This window comes from Rissa tridactyla, chromosome 2, assembly GCF_028500815.1.
Source record: "Rissa tridactyla isolate bRisTri1 chromosome 2, bRisTri1.patW.cur.20221130, whole genome shotgun sequence".
Classification (NCBI taxonomy): Eukaryota; Metazoa; Chordata; class Aves; order Charadriiformes; family Laridae; genus Rissa; species Rissa tridactyla.
The window spans coordinates 90,585,783-90,610,167 of NC_071467.1; the positions used below are offsets into that span (position 1 = coordinate 90,585,783).

General features: G+C 42.0%; 1 protein-coding gene across 5 annotated transcripts in view; it reads left to right on the forward strand.

Moving 5' to 3' along the window:
• MYLK4 (myosin light chain kinase family member 4) overlaps nt 1-17,545 on the forward strand; it is an 85,855-nt gene extending 68,310 nt beyond the window's left edge. For 4 of the 5 annotated variants that reach the window (XM_054192213.1, XM_054192214.1, XM_054192210.1 and 1 more), the window contains 10 exons: nt 730-835; nt 1,483-1,576; nt 2,717-2,826; nt 3,945-4,086; nt 6,507-6,577; nt 7,322-7,450; nt 7,948-8,100; nt 8,450-8,522; nt 10,081-10,154; nt 12,448-17,545. In XM_054192213.1, the coding sequence (XP_054048188.1) occupies nt 730-835; nt 1,483-1,576; nt 2,717-2,826; nt 3,945-4,086; nt 6,507-6,577; nt 7,322-7,450; nt 7,948-8,100; nt 8,450-8,522; nt 10,081-10,128 (926 nt within the window). In that variant the 3' untranslated portion in view covers nt 10,129-10,154; nt 12,448-17,545. The remainder of the gene's footprint in view (nt 1-729; nt 836-1,482; nt 1,577-2,716; nt 2,827-3,944; nt 4,087-6,506; nt 6,578-7,321; nt 7,451-7,947; nt 8,101-8,449; nt 8,523-10,080; nt 10,155-12,447) is intronic. The other variant, XM_054192211.1, reaches the window with a different exon arrangement.
• The last annotated feature ends 6,840 nt before the right edge of the window (nt 17,546-24,385 follow it).

The following is a 24,385-nucleotide window of genomic DNA, read 5'->3' on the forward strand; positions in this document are numbered from 1 at the left end:
ATCTGCTGTCTTTTTTTAAGGACAGAAATTCTTTAGAGCAGCACATCACAGTTACCGTGTGTCCTACCACACCAGGTCCTGAGCCATAGTGGAAATCCCAGGTGCTGCCTGCCAGGGTGAAACTCCCTCATGTGCAAAAGCTGTAACTGTGATCTTTAAAGGTGATGACCACACTGTGGAGTGTGACAAGTTGTGTCAATCAGTAGACAAGGGGATTCTTCACTATAAGCAAAAGCTGGGAAACAGCCTCTTTTAGGTGGGCCTATAGGAGAGCTTGGTATCTCTTCCTACACCACTGGAGAGTTACAGTACATACTCACCTAGTAACAGTCCCTGAGGGAAGAAAAGCAAAAAAATTGGAGAAAAAGCTGAATTCCTTCCAAACAAATTGCTGAGGCCCTTTGTGGGCATGAAGCTACATTGGCTTAGTCTATTAAGTGTTCACTTTGCCTCTTGCTACTGTTATACAGAAGATGCTAACTTAATAAAGGACTCCTTGTCTTGGTAGTGTAGCTCCCCAGCAACACCCTGTTTTCTGAGCCAGAGTTCCTGGAATAAAACCCTTCCTAAATAACAGAGAAAGGCCTATCTATAACTTACAGTAGGTGTATTCAGTTCTTAAATGAGTTTATCTGGGGAAAAGAATAAAAATGACTTGACTAAAATACAAGATAGACAAGCACTGCACGTGACCACTCACATGCTATCTGTCTTTTTTGTCTTTTATAGATGGTAGTCCTACTCCACCAGCACCATTTGATCACCGGATTGTCTCAGCCAAAAGGGTGGGGATCAGCAGTTATTATAATGTCAGCGAGAATGAAATCTTGGGAGGGTAAGTCAGATGAACCCAATCAACGTGGAAAGCAAGGCACAAATTTACAGCCAAGCACCCCAGGAGGTGAATGGAAGCAACATGCCTCACTAGAGTCAAAGTCATGAAAGCCTAAGCTCTAACAATGCTTTAGAGAGGGATGAAAACAGGAGACTGATTTTACTGTGTGAGTGAATTTTGGCAAAAGGTTTGGCACCAGCAGACGTGGCTTGGATTTGGTATTGTTCTAGGTCAGCCAGCTGCCCTTTAGGCTTTATGACAGGGCTCTTAGGATGCTGTAATACTTTACCTCACATTGCAGCCAGCAGGACATAGATACATGTTGTAGCCTTCTTTCTCTCAGTAGGTCCCATCCCTGAAAACACATGCATGTTTTCAGATAGATCAGCAGGCTAATCTGACAGGCCATGTAGTTACTTGATCTCTCATGCTGACATTGTTTAGGAGAGAGTGTTACTGTCATTTTTGACGGCAGCATGGTCTTGGGTAAGGCTTTGTTTCATCATGAAATCACAAATAGCAGCAATAGAGCAATTGAAATGGAACCCAGTAGGGAGAGGATAATTTCTGTTGTTTGTAATCTAGTTTACATTCAGGGCTGACACTAGTACCTCTGGATGAAATTTTTTTTCTCTTTTTTTCCCTAGAGGGCGATTTGGTCAAGTGCACAAATGTGAAGAGAAAGCAACAGGTCTCAAGCTAGCAGCCAAAATTATAAAAGCGAAAGGTCCTAAACAGAAGGTTGGTAGAGTGTCATATTAGTCTTTTGTTCTGCAGTGGATCCTGCACTGTTCTTCATCTACACAACAGACCATGGCCAAGTGGCCCACAAGCCATCACACTCGTAGGACCTGCTGAATTAACATTGTCTCTAGTTCTATTTCCCTTTCTATATCCCTCCAGAATTTCTAGTAACTCATCAAAGTCCTCTTTTTGGGTTTTCTCTTTTTTAAAAAAAATAATCTTAATTTTTCCAACCTTTCATCTCTTTGTGTTTCTTTGTCTTACCTTTTTTTTATTTTTCTTTCTGCTGTTAATTGTATTAGCATTTTCTTGAATGGTAAAAACATTTGTCAGTCCTGTAACAGAGCATATTCCCTCCCGAGCACACCGTAGCCTTTGCTGCAGTGAGTTGATGTCACTCTGAGGGATGCTGATAACAGGCATGATCTGGGCTCCTGATATCAACACGAATACAGATGAGGAGAATTAGTTTGGTGCGTTTTGCAAACCTCATGGCCATCTGGGGCTTGCTTTCACAGGAAAGACATGCATAGCATCCGTTGTGTGACAGCAGTGGCATTAATGGCATTCAAAGGTGGGATTTGTCTCTGCTAACTAGGGTTACTATGGTATAACTGTGTCCAAGCTGATCACCAAGATGTCCCTTATAGTCAACGGAGAGAGATTGGCACCACCAGAGAATGATTCAGCCCATCCTAAACTGCACATCTGAAATAGCTGGGCTGAATGGAGGTACCAGTCTCTCTCCCCTGACTGCAAAGGGAGATTTTGAGGACTGTCCTGGACTTTTCTTACACGGTTTAATTTTCTATACCCACAGCTAGTTGAACCAAGTCCTATTCTGCTTCTCTCTTTTCTTTACATCCCTGTGAACCCACCGCTTGTTCATGTGGGCTCTCCCCTTCCTTTTCCCCCCAAATAGCTTATTACTGAACCAGTCCCCCACTCAAGCCCTGAGTTCAGTCTAGTAGCTCCTATAGCCTTGACATCTACCACTGCAGGAGCAATCAAAGGAAAACCCTGAGTTTGGTTTTGAGTGAAAACATGAAGATAATGTAGATGTCTGGTTCAAACTATATCCTGTTTGACATAGCTTTCTTAGAGGAAAGGCATCTGAAACAGTATGAATCTTTACAGGATGAAGTGAAGAATGAAATCAATGTCATGAACCAGCTGAATCATGTGAACCTTATCCAGTTATATGATGCCTTTGAATCAAAAAATGACATTGTCCTAGTCATGGAATAGTAAGTGTGTTCTTTTCTTTCCCTTTCTGTCTTTACCACTTTTGCTGGAATTGTCCATTTCCTTCTTACTTTCTCCTGAAATTAGAAATAGAGCTATTACAGGTGGAAAGGACAAATGAAAGATGTTCTCAGGAATAAAATAAAATGGAATTTAAGAGAAAAGTTTTCCCTTGCAACCACTTATGCATTTTTTCCAGTGATGTGCCACATTCCTGGTGTTGTAAAGCCACCGCTCCGTTTGACGATAGAGCTGTGTTATATATCTTCTCTTTAACTTCAAATTTTCATTTGTGTCAGCTAAGAAACAGACCTCTCAGAATACCTCCAGCTCTGTGAGGCAGATGAGAAGACATTTTACACCGAAGAGGAGCCAGCCGTAGGTGTTGTGCCTAATCCTTATACTGCGTGCCTGAATGGCTGAACCTGTTTTTTATGCTGGGTTATCAGGATAATTACACACAAAATAGCTGCCTTAAAGTCAAGTTAAACAGATGTTGCCTTAAGGAAGCCAAAAAGGGTGTAACTAAAACATTGAAAGGTATGGCAGAAGGTTCAAAGTTACATGAGTTTGGGTATTCTGGACATTCTCAGTCCTCTGAATTTGGCCTACATGATTAGCGTATCACAAAAGGTGAATGTCTGTGTAGCTATAAATGGGTAAGCTGAAGACATTCTGAAATCTGATGAGACATTAAGAAGTCATTTTTGTTGACTTTAGACAGTTTCAAATCAAAATTTTGGACCACGTTTCTCTGAGGGACGAGACTGCAGATTTAAATGCAGATTCTCCAGCACGTTGTCTTGATTTTCCATGTGACTCTGTTAATTTCACTGGTACAAAATGATGACTCAAGACAGCATAAGGTTCAAATTTCAAGACTACTTACTTGTCAATGGATGGGAGACTGGACTCTCAGAACCTGGAAAAGTTTAGGCCGGTATGCATCAGAACCTAGTTCTTGGGAAGCAGATCAGAGTGCAAGCTCATAGTGTAGACCCACCTTACTGAACTTGACTGTGAATGATTAAAATAGTCAATAGTATAAATTCTGTATTACTCTAACTGCATGGGATTGCATTTGGGCTTGGTCATCACTTTGTTGTCTTTCTCTCATCAGTGTGGAAGGAGGAGAGTTATTCGACCGAATTATTGATGAAAACTGCAATTTGACAGAGATGGATACTATCTTGTTCATAAAACATATCTGCGAGGGAATTCAGTACATGCACCAAATGTACATTCTTCATTTGGATCTCAAGGTAGAGAATTGAGATGCATGTTTTGTGCAATGACAGCTGCGGAAATTCTTATTCTTAATGGAAGGCCATCAGCTTAGCAGATTCCCATGGCAGAAACAACAAAGGACCTTATTCTGCTTTTCTTATACCAATGTGTATTTACTTTAACCACATTGAGAGCAGTTAAATTACTACAGGGGTAAGTAAATTAGATGAGAATTGCGGTCATATGTCATCAAGCCTCATAGCGCTTGAATTTTCCACAGACTGATTTTACAGAAAGCCAGGAGCTGACTACAAATATCTTGCTATTTTCAATTTTGATATTTGGATATTCTATGTGCAAATATTATTTAATTCAGGTGCACAAGATTTCTGTTTTACACATCAGACCTGGGGTAGCAATTATCCCCATTTTTTACTATGCAGAAACCAAGGCATGATGAGAGAGGGGAACTAAATTCAAGGGTCATTGAGGATTGGTGGAAACCCTGCATGTCTTTCTGACGACTACACTACACTGTCATGGTCATGGAAAGGTATCAATAGATAGCCAGCTTAAGGGAAAATACATTAAAATGTACTTGCTAAAATGAAAGAAATAAAAATAGTCGGTGGCTGATATAACAAATACAGTATGTCTGTGTTGGGTTAGGCAATAGCTGCTAGTGCAGCTGAAAGCCCAGAGAATGGTGGCAGATTCTCTGCCATGTACTTGCTTGGTTATCTGAGCTATTGAAGTTCAGATATATATACGCAAAAAGTTTCCTCACTTCTTTTTAAAGACAAATACACCAATTGCACATTCTTACTCTGGTTGACTGCTGATGGTTAAGTGTCACCCCTTAGAAAACATTTGTTGTAAAGGTATTCTTCATTAGACTGTACATTTGAGCTGGCTCTTTCTCCCTTCACCTGTTTTTATCAATTAATAGACTTGTTTCTTACCTCTATTTAGTGCAGGAATAAAATGGGCTGATGTCTTTAGTTTTATGACTGGGTATAAAGCTTCGTAGTGATCCCTGAGCTGTGCAACAAAGCAAAAAGAACCAAAAAGTGCACAAGATGGTTTTCTCTTTGGTGAGATTTTTATTATGGCTGCTGGTTTTGGCTTGTAATAACCGAGTTAATATAATACATCTTTGATGTTGTTAGCGTATATGTTGTTGCAGTGGTTAAGCAAATGAACAGATGCTTGTTGGGACCTCCTTCAGTTGCTAATCAATGACCAGACTCACTTTTCACTTTCTTTATAAACATCCAGTTACCTAGAAACCTATCAAGCAGAAGTTCGCACAGTTCTTTGGGACACATAAATTATATTCTTGGATATGGCAGAGTTTTAACATGAGGTCAGACTACTGACAAAAGATACATACGCAATCCAAGAAATTCTTCCCAGAGACCACTTTTCATGTGCTTGCCAGCTATGGCTCTCCCTTCTGTTTTGTTTGTTCATAGATTGCTGTCAGTAACAGATGAGTTTGGGGAAGAAAGCTTGAAATTGAAAGAAAATCATCCTGACCGTAATTGTCCAGGACCTCAGAAACTATGGACATACGGTGTTTAAAAGCCCTATGGTGTTTAGAAGTCCTACATGTAAAATGAATTAGTAATGGTGACAAAGGTTAACTAACGTTTTAAGTGTTGAGGGCTGTTTTGTTTCAAAGAGGACTCAATGAGCAACAAGACGGAGTAGCTATAAAACTGCTGGCAGTGGATATGAGACTCTATTTTAGGTATTTACATTTCAAAGATAATTGGCCAAATTCTGTTCTCAGTCCCTTCTGTATGAATTTGGAGTAATTCTAGGAAGTGAATGGATTCCTGCCAGGGAAGTGAAGAACAGCATTTGGCCCTATGAAAATCTGGAGGGAATTAAGCTGGGAATCCTACCTTTTGATAAAATATCTGAGAAAAGCATTAAGTTGATGTGACTAGCTTAATATATCAGTGTTCAATCAGACAGTTACTGACAGAACACTCATGAACTCAGAAACGTAAAGCTGTAACATAAACTTCAAAGTCCAACAAATTATCTTTTTTTTTTTTTTTTTTTTTTTTTTTTTTTTTGTAAAAAATCAGTGTCAGCTTATAAAGGTCTGTAAAATCACAGTGCCAGAATCCCGAAACCCCTCTTTGGAAGTCTGCATTCTCTGTCCCACTCCCTCTAATGAGTTCTTTATCTGAACTGCTGCCTTATGTCAAATTGAAAAGCCAAGGAGAAGAAAAAGCAGTTGCAAGGCACAGAACACAAAACCCCAACTGCTTTGTGATAGCAGGAGGGGGTACCCATGTGGAGAAATCTGACCAAGGAGAAAAGCAAAAGGTGCTTATGAGATGTTTGCTATGTTTTTAGACTTTTTCTCCCTACAGTTTGTTAAAAGCCCAGTTTTTCATACTTGCTTCTCATTAAAGTGTTTTTTGGTTTCTTTTGGCAGCCTGAGAATATCCTGTGTGTGAACCGAGCAGCAAATCAAATAAAAATTATTGATTTTGGATTGGCAAGAAGGTACGTGCATGTGTTCTTGCTAATCGTAAATGAATTAGGAAACAATGAAAAAAAGTATTACATCTCTACAATGACATATTTGATACATAATGGTCTCCTACTGTTCTTAGGACAAATTGAACATGTCTCTTTTAAGCAGCAATATCTTTTAATAAGGAATGTTTGGAGCTGAGTAAAAAAGATTTATTCTGAAGCCTTTTTTCAGGTACAAGGTTGAAAGAGGGTTGATTCTGACTAAGCAAGCACATAAGTATCTTGGAACAGCTGAAATGGACAAAACCAGGGGTATATCTTGTCTGGTCTTGTGTCTCCTATATTATGAGATTCTTTCAAAAAGAGTGTAAGAGACCACCAAGGGCTGTTATAATATATCCCATGCTATATCACTTTATGGTTTAATTAGGTACTATAACCTCAGTGAAGGATTTACTGGTTAAAAATTCCATGCCTATGATGTGGAAAAGTCCCAAAAGATGATAACAGCTGCTCTGAGGGGTCCTTGAAACTTGAATATCTTCCTTTGTATAGCAGTTGGGTTTTGTCCTCAAGTACGATCTAAAGCTTGCAAGCATTTTTCAATCTGTGTATGGGTAGATTTATTTTTACTTTGTACCTCTGCCTGTCCTTGTTTTCCTACTGAATTTCCTGTGTGCTTCTGAAATCCCTCTAAGTGCTGGACAACTTATGATGCAACTTTAATTAGAGCTGTAATTGGTGTCCTCTGTTAATGTTTCCATTTCCTAGATATCAACCCAGAGAAAAACTCCGAGTTAACTTTGGGACTCCAGAATTTCTTGCTCCAGAAGTTGTGAATTATGAGTTTGTCTCCTTTCCTACAGATATGTGGAGTGTAGGAGTCATTGCTTATATGCTGTAAGTAGGATTCAGTATCTCCATTGTAAGCTGTTTCTAGGTTGAACTGCGTCAATCATCCAAATTTGTTGTTATACTGGAACATTGGCAAAATCTGTATCCAAAAGAGAAAACGCAGGCATCTTTCCAAATGCCATATTCAGTAATCTCTCCTCTTTTCCAATCACCATGAGCTTTTCTTCTTTGTTACATTGCACATCTCATGAGTTTTTGAGCATCACAATTCCAGAATACTGTAGGCTGCTTGGTAAGTTCCCAGTAGGTATGTGCAAGAGTGGTCAAAGGTATAGAAAATGTAACTACCGTGAAAGACAGTAACGCTTGATTTCTTAGGGAAGAAAGGTGATCATGTAAATAGAAGAGAGAATGGAAATGTTCTGGAGATTTCTTAGACAATAATACATTTCAAGATAGGCCAGAGTGACAGCACAGTCATAGAAGATCACGTACAGGAAGGGGAAAGGCAGGAGGATTGAACATATTTCTTTTTACTTTAGCCTCAGTGGATTGTCTCCTTTTTTGGGTGAAGATGACAATGAGACCCTCAACAATATCCTGTCCTGTAGCTGGGATTTTGAAGATGAGGAATTTCGAGGTGTTTCTGATCAGGCCAAAGATTTCATTTCAAAGCTTCTCATCAAGGAAAAATGGTATATAATCCCTGTATCTTTGAAATGTGTTTTCCATGCCGTCATATCACAGTTGTGTCACTTTTACTGCTCCATTGCAGAACTGTTGTGACTTATCTAAGTTTTTTGTGTCCACATAGAATACTATAATGCCACTTCATTGATGTTGTTCATTGTGTTCATAAACACTCTGAAATTACCTGAATGGATTTTTGCTGTGAAGCAAAATTTACATGGATTAGATGTCATCTGGCATGGTGTCCTGAAGTGACAGCATTGCATGATGGCAGAACACATGACCTGTAGGAAATAATTGTTGAATTTTCAGATTCTGGGAAAAACATTTAACAGCATTCTGGTTCTCCTCTAGCTGGAGGATAAGTGCAACTGCTGCCTTAAAACACCCATGGTTATCAGACCACAAGCTCCACTGCAGACTCCAGGTCCCTAAACTTAAATATCCGTGTGCATTGTAGAGCTGCTGTTGCCTTCTTGTGTTGCCACATCATTATTTGCTTTGACATTTTTCTTAACTGCTTTTGATTCTTCCTTGCTGCTGCATTTCTTGCTACTGAGAGCCTTGTGTGTCCCCTTGCTTGTTTTTTTTAGCTGTTATAATTTGCATGCTCACACTTGCTCATCAGTTCTTGCACATCTGGGAAGAAATATAAGATCATGCAATTGCTGTGTGTTGCTGGGTGGATCCATTTCTTAGCAAATGGAGACTATTTGCAAAATGAGCACTGAGTTACCATAGGAAAAGATTTTTCCAGCTGAGGATAATTCTTCCTGCTTTGAAAGCCCTTTCAGGCTCTCTTGAAGTCCCCCATGAGTGCTGTTAGGTTTCATCCTACTTCTTCCCGAGGGATACCTTTCCCAACAGAGCTTGGAACCTCACCCAATCTGTGTCTTTGTATTTAAGCACCTTCTTGCCGTTCAAGGTAGCCAGTGTAGTGGCCAACACAAAAGAAGCAATTGTTTGTTCACACAAACGATTCAGTTGAGCTGAGTGGATCATTTTGATTATTCCTCTGTTAAGTAGTCAATGAGTTTGAGAGATTCACACTGTTGATGAGCTTGCTGTTGGCTGATTCTAAGGGAGTCCACTCTGTCTTTCAGTTTATCCTTGGGGGATAATTTTAAGCGGGTTTCAGAATTTTTACACTTCCTCCTCTTCAGGCAAAGCACATCGATGTTAAATAAAATGATTGCTCTATTGCCTATCAAGCTGCCTTTTGAACTACAGGCATCATTAAGAATTAAGAGACCATATTATTAATTAACAAAATAATCCTATTAAAATAAGAATAAAGATTATGATGATAATAAAGCAGTAGTAGCTCTGCTGATGAGGTGGTGTGGGTTCTGGGCAGGATGGACTGAACAGTGTCTTGACAGCTCTGTCCTTGCGAGACGTTCCTGTTACACAGAGTAAGGATAACAAGAAGTAGTATAAATTGGGAAATAATAACAATCAAAGAAATTATTATAATTTTAATTGAAATTTAGTTTTTATTATAAACTCCCAGAACAGCAATGCCCATGAGATTATTAGAAGATTTATAAGTGTGCGTACACAGTAAAAATAAGAGTTAGTCATGGTTAAGTATCTCTTTATAGAGGGCTTCATAGGATAAAATTTGACTCCTTTAGTTGGGGTCCAGTGAAGCTCCGATTCCTGCAACCTGGGGAACAGGCTATCTTTTCCAAATGCTGCAAGAACACAGGGTGCTTACCTGCTGTGCTGCTTTCTGTCACCAGTCGTCTTCTGGGGTAACCCTACCCTAAGAGAAACCTTACAACTCATGTCATCCTTCACAGTTCCCACCTCGGTATTTTTTGTTCATACTTTTTGTGCTTTGCAAAATAGCTTCACTAAACATGCTTATGTTGTAGTGTTCTGCCATTACCTTAACTAGAGATAAGATATGATTGATCTTCAATTAATGCTCCAATAATGGTATCTTTCTATTGTTTTTTGTTTGTTTGTTTTTCCCCTAGAAGAAGGCTAAAGGTGACAGTGTGTCCCAAGCACCCCCGGCTCAATAACCTCTGAAAGAGCTGCCAAACAGAAGGTTTGTTTCAGGTCCCAAGTCTTTCTTCAGACGCAAATACTGTAGCCCCGGCGGAAGAGATCAGTGGGCGGCCAAAAACCTTGCATAGTCCAAAGTGCTCAGTCCAAACTGTATTCACCACCACCATCCTCGCTGTTGTCTGGAAAGCATTCAAAATGTAAACTGGCCCTATCACTTACCCCAAGTCACAGCAATGTGCAAAAAAATCATATATGTGAAGCCATATGTGCTGCAAACCCTGGCTATTTTAGAGCGAATGGTTATGCTCCCACTGGCTCTCATGGGGCAGGATTTCACCCAATAATTTTTCAGTGTTGAAAGCTTTCAGGTTTTCATGCTGTGGTTAGGAGTATGGTTTAAAAAGGGTAGAAATATGAAAAGTAATTAGTTTTTAGCAGAAGCACGGGCCAGACACTCAGGGCAGCTCCACTAACTGTAGAGAAATGAAAGCAAGGTGTCCCCTAAAAGAAGCTGCTCCACACTTTTGAGGACCCAGTTTTGACAGGGCACTTCTCTGCCCCCTGAGCCAGTAGCAACTCAAACAATTTTGACAGAGCGTCTCTGTCCCTTTTTTTCTGGCTCCCTGTCTTTGCCCTTTCATTAACAAACACTTCATTAGTGGTTCTCAGGCTGGCTTGGTTGCCTCCCCTGGGGATCAGGGAGACTCAAGTCTGCTCTCATGTTCTGTCTCTGGTCTTTGACCAAAGCATGCTCACTCAGCCACTGTGAAATAAAGCTACCTCAGGCAGCACAGTATTCCATAAACTAGTAGACCAATTCCCACAGCCCCTTTTACCGACTACCACAGAAGTTGGTGCTTCTGTTGAAGGACCATGGGAACCACTCAAAGGTTCTGGGGGCATCTTTGGGCAAGACTCAGTGGAGGGTCAAGATGTGAATGAGGCTGAGAACACACACACTGTGTAAAACCACTTCCTTTTAGTCGTGCGTCACAAGTAACAAAATAATGGTTGCCAAAATAAAAGTAGTCCACTTTTCACCACAAGCAAATTTTTAATGCTGCCATTATCCATCATCTGCTTGGTTGGGCAAGTGATATCCTGGGTTTTATTTGCAACAGGTTTTGTCCAGAAACATGTAAAAAAGATAGTATTGTGAGAGGCTGAAATTTTTGTTCTGTTTTGACTAAGCAGGATTAGAACAGATTTTATACAATGTAGTGTAGTAACGCAGAAGTTAAATGGTCTTTAAATGAGCTATCCTGGGGACTTGAAGCTGCCTTTCCATGCTACGCTGGAGGTCAGAGAGGGTAAGGTACCATTACGATATCCTACTTGCTCTCTGAAGCCACATAGCTTCCTGATACGGTAATGTCTGAACATCAGCCTCTGCAGTAGGAATCCAGTGGGAATGAATACCTCTTTGTGTTCCTCAGCATTCATCCCCACTCCACTGGTGCCGGGACAGGTTACATGGAGGTTTTGGTCCACTCGTGTGTGCTTCTACGTAGTAGTTTTCTAAACGGGTTTTCCCCACCTGTTACAGGACTAGTGTTTTTATCTGTATTTCCCATTTCAAGCCGCTAACTGCACAACAACCAAATGGTGAAAATTCTCCCTCTCAAATGCAGGAAGCACTGTATTACACAATTTTCTATTACAACGAAAATCAACTTTGAGATAAATTGACTGTCCAACAGCAGTCAGAATTATTTTTAAATAAACTTTTTATAGCTTTGTAACATAGTAACCTACCCATGATCTAACCTGCAGGAAAACCTGGTTTTGGCTTTTGCAGTGTTATTTCCTCTGTGTGTGTTTTTCTTTTTGGAGTTTATTTGAGTTTACTTAATGAGTGGATCTAAAGTCATAGCAGTGCTTTGTTTTTAAAGAATCCCTTTAGCTATTTTTATCGGGCAAGTAGTATGGTTACCACATTTAACCCAAAATAATACACTCAAGTGCCAGTTGATTTAGACCTGGCATTATAAATGCTTGCAGTGGTAACACAAATAAATGGAGAGGTTTGCAGCATGCCTTTTCATGCTGTGATCTGTATGACAAGAGAGGCAAAAAAGCAGAGTAGCTGCATTTCAAGAGAGACCTCCAGGACCATTTCTGCCCTTAACAAAGAGGCCTTGTCTTTCTAATATTGTATAAAACATCTCACAAATAAGGTGGCTGCAAGAATCCTTTGTAAGCAAGAAGATTCGGCATTGCTTTCTTTTCCTTATGCACAAAGAAACCACCATGTGGTTGTCCTAGAATGCTTAACCAAATAAAAAAAAGTATACTGCTGAATTAACTGGATTTTTGTTTTGTTTATTTTGCAGAAAAGCTGCTGTGTGGTTACTGCTGCTAAGAGATTTGAAAATAGTAGCAGTCTTGGTGCTTTATCCCCCTGACATGACCAAGACTTCTACTGAATGGACCAACAGCACTTTAGCTGCAGGACAAGTCCCAGCATCGCTGAGCTGCTTCTTCTCTATTCAGCTGTTGAAAGAAGGAAAGTATTTCTTCAGGTTGTGGGAAGGTGTTTCTTCTGGACAGCGTGTTCTTCATGTCTTGGAGTGCTACATTAGCTTGGATTCATAACGAACTTTTCTCTAACTTGTCTTATGTCCCATTTTACTTATCGAAGGCTCCTTAAGGTTAAAATTATTAGGTTAAATTGACTGTTTCTCATCTCAGTGCAGAAGGCAGTCTGTCACTGTCTGTAGACAAGGTTGATTTGACACTAGAGTCAAATAATTAAAAAAAAAAATTGCAGCCAATTTAAAGCTGCCTTATGTAGAAGATTTGAAGTTTGTTTTTCCTGTCACACTAAAATGAGCTAAGGATTAGCTCAACCAAAGTTAAAGCCGTGTTAATGTAACACCAGTGGAAGTGAGAAATGAGGCTTTCCTTGCACATATGTGAGTTTGCTGCAACCGTGATATGATGCATTTTAGGATTTTTTATCCTGATGAATTAGTTCAATTTAAATACATTTGGATTAATTAAAAAAGAAAGAAAACAAGGCACTATTCACTTGTACCCATGCAGACTGTTCTCCAATATGCAAGTATAATTCAGTTATTTTAACAGAGGGTGATTTCACACCAGCTAATTTGTTTAATGCTAGTAGGACTGATTAAGACCATTGGCAAAGAGGAGAGTCAGTCCTCTGCTCATTATAACCTCCGGGTACAGGCTCAAGTGCAAATCCTCTGTTTTTCTAAAGTTTTCTTTTCTTACCTTGCTCCCAAGCCTTTCTGATTCTTAACTAGATAGAAAACTGGGAGTCAGAACAGCTGAATTATTTACCTGAGGTTCTTTGACTATGGCTCATTGTTAAGTGAATCTGAGTGTTAATTGCCTAGGCTGTGAGGTTAAAATAATGAAACTTATTGCCTGCTGTGTATGGCTTTCTGACTGCTTGGTTTCAGAACTACATAAATGCAAAGTGTAGTGACTATTTTATTCAGTGATGCTGACATATTATGGTGCCTTTAGATTTTCTTTGATTAATCCAGTTCTGATCAAACTACATATTAACATAGCTATCTCTATATATTTATCTATACATTTCATATGTATTTATATTTAAATTATGTCTTTTTTTTTTTTAAAGGGGATCAACATAAAGACAAAACAGTATTATTCATCACCACCTAATGAATTGTTTTTCCTACCTTCGTCCTTTCTGGATAGCATTCATATTGAAATAGAAGGGGCCCATTAGTGGGACATCATGGCCATGACATTCTCTACAGCCAGTTTGATCCAATGTTTTAAAGCCATTGTAGTAGATCTCTTTAGGCTGCTCCTGTAAATTAATAGGGCTTGTTACAGCTATGAAATCTAAGAAATACTGATGTGTTGTACTACTTGTTGCAAATACACGAGACCCATTACTACTATCACACAATGACTCACCGTGCAACTGTGATACCATGTAGAGCACTGCCACCTTCAGATCCTTATCTGTAGTCTTAGCTGAAGTAAACTTTGACTAGCAGAAATGGAGGTTTCTTTGGGAAAAGACTAAGCAGTCTCAAAGCAAGAAAACGAGCATATGACTTTTAGATAGAAACTGGGCTGCTTATTTTTAGTCACCATTTATATTCACCTATGTAAAATAAATAGAAAAGCTACCTTTCTGTTAGGGCTGAAATTCCCACTCCTGTTCTGACTGCCTTCAAGATATTGTAGCTTTTTGTTCGGTAAACAACTCAATGATCAGACTAAAATGCAGCAGACCACTTTGGAATGGCAAGATCTCATTATGCACTTTAGTGACAGCATTGTAGGATTGGGTTGCGGGTTTTGTTTTTCCTGTGGTAGATTTTACATGGGTATGAATAAATTGCATGTCATTTTGAACCTTATTAACTATACTAAAGTAACAGTGTGACTACAGTCTTACCTGCTTTGTTGCTCAGTTGAATTAAGAGGATTTATCATTTGTGGATATATACATCTGAGTAGTAATTAAGAGCTTAGTGCCATAAAGATCAGCCCTGTGTTAGAGTGTCTTGCGCGGAGTCGGCCACAAAACCTCCAAGAGCTGTAGGAGAACATGGCCTCTGTTATGCACATCCACGGAGTTCATCCATACAGTGCTCTGTCAGAAATACGCACACGTGATTTACTAGGGAGGCTGGAAGAGCTTGACATATTTCACTCCCCTTGAGAAGTCAGGCCCTTTTACAAGGCAGGGGTTGCAGAGGGGGTACCTCGCCCCTCGCCAGCCCCTTGCTTGTGCTACTGGGCAATGTGCTAATATACTTAAGGGACTTAACTTTCATTCTTACTGACATGGATAATGATGGTCACGCTCTTGAGTCTTACCTGTAAACTGCCCCGCTCTTTCATCCTTGGAACAGCTCCTGTAGTGGGGGATGAGGTTGAGGTGGGGGACAGTTGGAGGAGGCTGGACTGAGCGAGGCTCTGCAGTGACTGAAGGTGCCATTTGGTGCGCAGTGTTAAGCACAAGCGTGGGCCTGCAGATGTCCAGCGGCGGAGGAAAAATTCCCAGGTGTACTTCTTGGCATAGCCCCATAGACTCTAGATCTGCAGCACCAAATCAAAAGGGAGCTGTATTATCAAGATCATTATCGTATTAAGGGCAAAAAAATTATATTGCTGTGTAATTGTCACCGCTATTTGTAGTGGTGTGCCTGAGAAAAATGTCTCCAGAGATGTTTGTTTCTATCTTTTCTGGCTGTTTTAATTTTAGTTAAATAATAACTTGACATAACTTCTTTTTAGTGGCTTTCTAATTCTGTCTCGTTGCACTTTGAGCAGCATGCTGTTTTGTGTGTGTGTGTGCAAGTTTGTTTTTGGTTCTGTTTTCCTTAAATATGTTCTTTAATGACAAATAGCTGTATTAAATTATTGTTTTGACACATCATTATTTATTTTCCACTAGGTAATAATAGTAAGTGGCTTAGGTTTTATAAGTCAACTGCCTCTATGTGAGTTTGCTTATTATCATTTTTGTTGTGTATTGGTTTAAGCGATTGCATTTGGAAACTGTGAATTACTGTGCTTGGGAGCAGGTTTAAGTGTGAAAGGCACTGTACTAGCTGCCGTTACACCATTTAGCTGCATGCCCACAGACAGAGATGGCTGCAGGTGCTACGAGAGCGATATAGAAACATTAGTTGTGGTGGAGTGTCAAGATGCAGTATTTGGTCTGTGTAAAACATTGTTGTTCTTCCTGACATGTAAAATTAAAGGCCATGTCATGGGAACATAGTGATTTATACCAGGTGATGATTTGACCTCCAGGTTTGCATACAGACTCCCTGCTGGACCGCAAAAAGGCAGAGGGCTTTCTGGTTGGAAAGGCAGCTTTAGCAGTAATGTTACATAGCGACTGTTCTGCAGGGACGACCTGCGGGAAGTCACTGGTAGTTGGAGGCACTCTGTAATTTTCCCAGGGCCTCAGATGTAACTGTACTCAGTAAAACACATCTTTATTTGTCAGGCACTGAAAGACAGTTATCACCTAGTGCTTAAAAGAATTAGGACGGTGTTATTCCCATTTCCATAGATGCAGCGGAGAGATTCAGCTAGAGAAAATCTCAGAGAGTTTTGCCCGAGATATGCTAGAGTAGTCTAACATTAGCATCAGGATTAGAAGCAAATTTATTTGGCTCAAGGTGGGGCACTAGTGGATTTCCAACTCTTGTTGCACGTGGAGCATCCTGGAGGCTATGAAATGTGTAAAAACCTTTACTGCAGGAAGATGTCCATACTATCGTATCCATGTTTGTGAGCACCTGCAGCCAGTTGCGCCCCTGAGTACCTTCACAGCATAAGCAGCTGGCAATCTGTGATAATCCACTCTCGAGATTACAACAGAAGCTACTTCTTAATTTATTTTTCATATTCCTTCTTTCTTATGTCAAAAGCTGAATAAAGTTAAAGCCTAAGCTAAATTCTGCTGTAACTTGATTCCAACCAGGAATAACAGTGCAGCTCCGCAGAATTAAATAAAGGAAGTGCTTGGTCCATCTTTTGTGGTGTGAGTAGCACAAGAACCCAGTTTAACACACACTCCCGCCAAAAAAAATCTGCTTTGCACCAGTCTTGACTAGTAAAAATAAAAAGAACCTTAATTTTTTAACAGTTAAGGAATCTTGGTCAAGATACTGTTTTTCTTCAGTGGTTAAAGTGCTGCAGTAAGAGTCAAGGTATCTTCAATTTAATGCTGATATTACAAATCACTGGCAGCTTCTTTCACAAAATAGCCCCCACCAGCAGGAGGTGTGAGAAAAGCAGGTGTTTGTCAGCTCTTTTCCGCTGATGGGGACCTGAAAACATCCCATCCCCTTCCCATGGTCGCACCAGTGAGCAGGGCAATTCTTAGCTTGTGGACACTTAATATGTGATAGCGATTGCAGTTTTGCTTAGTGTCAAACCCACAGCAGTGATGAATGAATGCCAATGCTCCAAACTCCTTGCAGGAGGACGCTGCATCTTCACATACTACTTTTATCGTCACCAGTAGATACTTGTCCTTGTATCTCGTGTGAATACAACTAAACACTGCATGAATCCGTTTAGGGACGTTAGACTCTTTCACCTTCCATGAAGGCTTGGTCTTTGAACAACTAACTACCTGTTTCAAATCTTAGATGAAGACTGGCAGAGATAGTGCTTTGTAAATACGTTGTTTAGCTATGTCAGTAGAGCTAACAATCACATTTTGGTGCGGCAGAACTAATGTTTGTGTACCCCACAGCAGCTTCTCTTAAAGTTAGATGACAGGCATGTGAGAACTAAATTATGAAGCATGTGGATTTTCATGTCCCATATCACTTTGGCTTGTGTATCTGGTTTTTTAGATTAACTCGTGTATCTCTGGTATGTGTTCTTTAGTGGAAAACATAGAGCAGTCCTGTAAACAGATGACTGAGGAATAAATGCTGATTTTGTTTATTCCAGGGTTTTTGTTTGCTTTATTTTATGTGCCTGTCATTTATAATAGTAAGTAATGGAAAGAAACCGTGCCTTTTCTGCAGCTTGCTAGCTGTGAAGGTCTCTAGATACACAAAGATAAAAGAAGAGTCATTTCCAATGAAACAAATACAGATAGCTGTCGAAGGTCCGCTCACGTCTCGTACTCACATCTTGGAAGGAAGCCTCAGCGCTCTCTGCAAATAACTGGGGCCTGAGATGCTCTCGGCTGCAATCTTGCTGCAAGAACTTAGACCAGGTCACTAGGGAGGAAAGAAGAGAGAACTGAAATTTCTGGTGCTCGGTCACTCCAGGGAGCTGGTGTCACTCTTTTCTCCCTAAATCGTCACACTCAGACCGTTGGCTTGTTATTTGGTATTGCTGAACCTTACCCCATCTAGGAGCTCACTGACTAATAAGTCAGCCTGAAATCAGAAGGAATGTTTCCTGCAGGGTTAAATCAACCTTAAATTGGTCTGGCTAAGTGAAAAGAAAAAAAGAAGAGCAAGAGCAAAAATTGAGAAAAAAGCTACAGGATGAGAAAGCAGGAAGCAGCCTCTGCCTGGCACTGGCCTATACTCAGCAAGTAGCACTTTTTCTGGGTGGTTTGTCCACACCATGCTTGAGGAGCAACTTTGGCTTCTTACACTGGAAGGCTCCTATTTAATATCAGCCTGTATTTGACGAGCCTGAGCTTTGCAGGTGTGAGATCCAGGCATACAGCAAGACACCCTCCTGATTAAGCTGTAAGTTACATCAACCAAAGAGTCACACTCATCCCCCGGGGAGCTCAGCGCTCCTGGCCAACAGGGAGCAAAGCCATCGCAACCCGTCTGGCAGAGCTTGGGGGCTGCAGGAAGCAAAGAAGCCAGAGAACAGTTTTACAACAGCCCAGCGCAGGACACGGAGCTGCTGCCTCTTTACACCCGCTCAAGGCAGCCCCGAGACCACCAATCATTTCAACAGCGGGGTGCTGGTTAGCCCAGGCAAAGCCTCTTTCTTGGCGTCCTTCCTATGCAAGGAGGTGAGAGATTTCCCATCCAAGTTGGCGGGCTGCGTAGCCTTCACGCAGAGGCTTTGTTTCCCATTTCTCCTGAAAAATGTCTTCTGGCAGGGTCCGGAATGTCATCAGCGGCCAGGAACATCGCGGTGCCCTCGCCACATCTGGAGCCCACACTCAGGCTCCCGCACAAGTTTGTGTTTCTGCACAGAGCCCTGATGGGTTCAGTAGGTGTCCAAAAAGCTTTTGGGATGAAACCCCATAGTTCCTATGCACGCCCAGGCCCTGTACATTTGCTCTTCACTTGCCTTTCTTGAAGCCAGCCACCGTGTTCTAGCTTTCACTGCCTTTGACCCTGAAAATATCAGCATCCGCGCTTTATAGCTGGTGCGGAGGCCTTTGCCGTAGTACCTCGGTCCTCTCAACAGCTCCTGCTAAATGCATGCCACTGGCGAAAAGAAAATGAATGTGGATAAAATAACACTCAGCTCCCTGTATGTCTGTAAAGCAACTCCACACTTTTAAAATGTGTTCGCTAAGTTCATGTGGTTAAAAATATGTTGACTACAGGAAAAAAAATCCAACAAGGGACATTCATAATTCTTCATTAATTAATAGTCAACCCTTTTTCTCCCCCAATTATTTCAAACACCTGCTCACAGTAAATTTCCTTTGCAATTTTTTAATGCTTCTTTAATATTACCCAGAACTTGGAAACATACACTAAGCTTCTCTTATTTTTAATTATTTTCAAATTAATTTTAATTTTCTGAATATTTTCAGTGCTGCCCATTTGTTCAATAAAACTGAATTTTAATTTTAATTTTTTTTTTTCTTAAAGGCCTCCTAAAGTTTCCAGAGACTGCTTTTATGGGCTGTTTTAATGAAAGCTTTTGGAAAGGGACTGGAGATTTCCAAATTCCGTCCTTGAAGCCTCCTCATCCAAACAAAAAAAGGGGGTTGGGGGGAAAAAAAATCACTTCATCGGGGGTGGCTCACATCTCTTGCATACGGCTGGTATTCACCCGGGAGCTAAGCCGTCCTGTACTGGAGGTGCCGGCTGGCGACGTATGTGGGGGCGAGGGACCAGACCCCCCTCGGCTCTGGGTGCCTGCAGCGGGAAGCGAGGGTGCCTGGCCGTGGGCAGGACCAAGCTCTCAGAGCTCCGGGCTGTGCCACTTGAGGTCCTGCTATAAAGCTTGCGGAAAGCGAGGAGCACCTTAACCCTCTTTGGACCACACAGACCCTAAATCAATGAAAAGCCTTAGCAGGGAGTGCAGTGCACGGGGGTCTGCCCCCCCCACCAGTGATGGGACTAACTGGAGAAGGAGGCGGTGCTGGAAGGTTTGCTCCATGAGCCGGAGTTTTCAGGCTATTCTGGGTGCGGCAGCAGGGCCACTGCCCCCGGCAACGCCACTCCTGTGCTGAGCTGGCCGTGTCCGACATCAGGCTCTCAGCTCCCACAACAAACATCTTCACTGCCACCAACAAATCGGACGTGAAGCTTTCTCCAGGCCGCAACGTACTGTTGTCCATTGTGGACCCAGGGCCGTGATTGTAGCAGAGATGAGGGAGAGGAAGGGAAGGTGGAAGTCATCCTTTTCCAGAGCCATCCACTCCTCACCAGCTAATTTAAATGCACCTCCCCTCTTTTCTTTAGGTGTCCAGCCACTGTTTCATAAACTCTTATCTTTGGCTCTCTCCATAACATATGCAGGGTGTGACATCTGACCACTGAAAACAGGCCATAAGGTCACTTTGAGGTGACCTTAGTCCTTCAGAAAGTCATATACTTTCAAGGAGAGGGTACCAAGACCCCCAGCTCTGAAGCAGAGACCGATCCATAGATGGATCAGTCCCATTTTGGACTGTGTGGTCTCAGGGGTTGGCAATGATTTAGAGACATGTGGTAGGGTCTTGCCTCGTTAAAATGTGATGGCCTCAATGTGGCAACTGAGGGTTCCTGCAGCAGCGCTGTGTCACCTGCCACTTGGTACCCCTCCGGTTCATCAGGGTGTTCATAACGGGTTTCTGATCCCTCACTGACAAAGCTCACTTCATGGGTAACACTTGAGTAACCCAAACCACCAGACTGCTGAAAGGAACTATTTAACTGGCACCGACATTTGCTAGGTTTCCTTGTTTTGCTTTTAGCTTTATTTTTTTTATGGTTCACTTGTCCAGACTTAAGAAATATCCACTGCAAGGAGCTTTCATCTACTTTGTTCTTAATCTCTGCAGATGCCCATGTTTCGGGGGCTGGATGAAGCTTTCTAATTAAAGGAGGTTTTTTTTTTCTTTTTCTTTTCTTCTTTTTTTTTCTTTTTCTTTTCTTCTTTTTTTTTCTTTTTCTTTTCTTTTCTTTTCTTTTTTTTTTCTTTTTCCTTTCTTTTTTTTTTTTCTTTGGTGAAAGTGCTGTCTGAGAGCTATTCAGAGGACCTGAAATGTTAGACTTAGTCCCACAGGCATCGGTAGGTAGAGAATAAAGCAAAGTGCAGAATTGAAAATGAGTTATGGCACATAAAGCTGCAGTTTGTTGTTTGAATGGCATCGCCACATATAAATGACCCATAAAATCTTCTGTAATGGATTTTACATCAACTCATGGCAGAATTTTATCTTGTTATAACCTGTTGTCCCAGCCGTTTTGTTTGTTAGTGCTGTTGCATTGTAACAGTATATTTGGCTTCAGCAGCACTTGGCCGTGCTCAGTGCTCCCAAATCAATCTCTTCCAGATAGGTCACTGTTCGGCAGGCAACAAAAATGTGGGCAGCCAGCTTGATTTCCGTGCAATAGCAGCAAGTTGGGTCCTGGCCACGGTTTCCTTCCTGAGCTGGGGCCAAAATTAGCTGTCAGTAGCAGTGGGGTGGAGCTGGGAGCAATGGGAAGGTGATGCCCCCATTATGGGAAGCATAGCAGAGCCTGGTAGATGTGCACAGCTGATGCGCGGAGATGCCACCGGTGATACCTTGCTGCAACGGGCTAGGATGGCCACGAGAGGTCAGCATTGTTGTTTCTTATTTAATAAAATGGTCACTTCCATCTTTTCGTTGAGGGGCTGCTTTGGGAAGTCAAGTTGCACACAGAACCGCCAGCGCTGGCTGGGGTATGTAGTGCTGTGGCACTCCCAAACCCCAGTGAGGGACCACTTTGCCAGCCCATTCTCCCTTTAGCAATAGCACTGCTTTAGGTCCTCTGCAGAACATGAACAGAAAATCGACGTGATTTAGGATTTGCGTGTAAATCAGCTGACATGAGTAGAAAAGCATGAAGAAACTGGAACGCTCCTGTTGTAAATAGAAATCTCCCCATCGTATAGTTTGTATGTTGAGAAAGGGACTCTGTAGAAAGTTCAACACATCAAGTGAGATGACGAGTACTGTTCTTCTGGCTTGAATGGGATGCAAGGGCATTAGGCAACTACTAGAGTTGGTCCTTTGTGTACTAAAACATCTATTCTGTCTTTGCTCTGTGCACAGAAGTTCTGTTGCTGTCCTGAGAGAAAGGGTAAGAATGGACGTCTCAAGTTCCATATACTATCTCTTTCTCTATTTGTATGAAAGCTGAATGATTATTTGCAAAATAGAACCAGAAATTATACGGTCAGAGAAGACCGCTGTGATGGCCTTGTCTGATCTTCAGTGCATTAGATGACATAAGACCTCCCCCAATTAATTTCTTTTTGAACTACAGCACATTTAAAAAAATAATTTACTTCTTGTCTGATTTTGTTCACCTTCTAGCCATTGTCTCTTGCTTTATATTTGGCCAGGCTGAAGAAATCCCTACTAGCCAATGTCTCATCCTTACTGAAGTACCTCTAGACTGACTGTCCATGCCCCTCCTTGACCTCCTTTTTAAGATAAGCATGGTTGCTCTTTCCTGTCTTTCACCACAAAACATTTAGATCATTCTCATGAGTCTCTTTTGTATGTATGTGTTGGTTTTCCAAGGCCATTCTTATACTGTAAGCACTGTAATATAACACAGCATACCAGTAATCTGTCACCTCAGTGTCAGGTACAACAGGAGCATGGAGTCCTTCCTATTCATTCCCCTGTTGCCTCTTTCCACACTCTTGGTCACCATTATCCTCACTGGTCATTAGGTCACTAACGTTAGCCTATGACCTGCAAGCCCCCAGTGCCTGGCTGTTGCCACTGTTGCCGGGAAAGAAGTTCCCAGTCCACGAGCAGGACCTGCGTTATTTGTTAACAACCTGGATATGTAGGGAGCGGTCACTAGGCTCCAGAAATAATGTCAGTTTGCTGTGGGTGGCCCTTCCCTCTCTCTGTGTACCAGCTGAAGAACCCGCCTGACAACAGTGTCTCAGGTCAGTCCAAAGGTTTTCACCCCAGGCGCCAATAGCTGGAGCTATATATTCTTTCAATCAAAGCTTAGATTCCAACGAAACCAGCAGGGTCAGCAGAGGAGACATTTTAAGGAAATGTGGCATAAATCAAGAAAGGCCTTGTTCGTGAGGGCCAAGGGAAGGAAGACATCCACAGGTAGTATGGGAGCAAGGTAGAAATAATCCAGCCTTAAGAAAAGTGAGAAGTCTGGCTCACTGTAAGCACGTGATGGTGATGGGGGTGGGAGTGAGGAACTCCAGCAGCATCATATTTGCCAGTGAGGAAAAAAATACTCTTGAGAGTTTAACAGAATGTTTTAAAGCAAGGCCTAAAAGAACTGAGAGCAAATTCATCTGCTATCATTCATTTTGGTCTTCCAACCCACAGCTAAGAGAGAGCCCCTTGCCTGCATGGTTTACAATCCAAGCAGACAAGCGAGCCGAAGGCAGTAAGGAGAGCAGAGGTGCAAAGTGCCTTGACCGGAGCCCACTGCTGTTCCAGGCTTGGTCACACATCTCCTCTTGAGTCCTGCTGAAACAAGCCACATCCCCAGCTGCTGGCCACCACCCATCCATACTGCCATAACCCCCTGCCACCCAGGTGTGGGGCTTCAACCACGAATGTGAGCGTTCCCCAGCCTTTCCCAAGCGAAAACTGAGCTGAGGCGGTAGATCATTGCTAACCCAACTCATGCTGACAGAGAGCAGCTAATAAACACTCGCAGAAGCGGCTCTGGCAGCAGCTCTGGCAGAGGGAAGACAACGAACAGCCAGGGGTGAGGTGAAGCTCCTCGTGTCCACAGCCAGCTCGGCTGCAGCCTCGTGGACCAGTCGGCACGTTCTGTGGAAGAGCTTCGTCTCGAATCTCTGGTGCTTATCCCAGCTGCAGCTCACGCTGCCTGCACAAGTCCCCGGCGCAGAAGGGGAATGTGGCTTGCTCACTTGAGAAAAGTTAATGTGAGCCCCAGCAGCCCTCTCTGTCAGTGACAAACGTGTTGCTGGTTTCGAGGATAAAATGGGGATAAAATGGGGGTGAAAGGCTGCAGAAAGCAGTTTGTAACAAATAGGCAAAAAGAGGTAGCAGAAGGTAGAGGACGCACACTCTGCTTCCTGCCATGGCGACCACCACTGAAGTTAACCAGAATGTTACTGGTGATTTCGTTAGACAGGGTCAGGGCCTTCGGTCGCGCTGGTTTGCAGGGAAGGATCTCGCCCCAGGACAGTGAGAGATCAGCCATCAGCCTCATTCTCCTGTGAACCCCAACCATGTGTTCATGTGTTCCCTTTTAAAGAAGAAAAAAGCTCCACAGCATACAGCATGTGCTGACACCAGCTTTCTTGTAAGCAGTGAGATGTCACGGGTGTCTAATTAGCAAAGGCACAAGGGATGGGCATTCTCAAAAGGCAGCGGAGGTGAGATGGGGCAACGTCTTCTCCCTTTGCCACCACTTGAACCAAGAGAATAAGAAA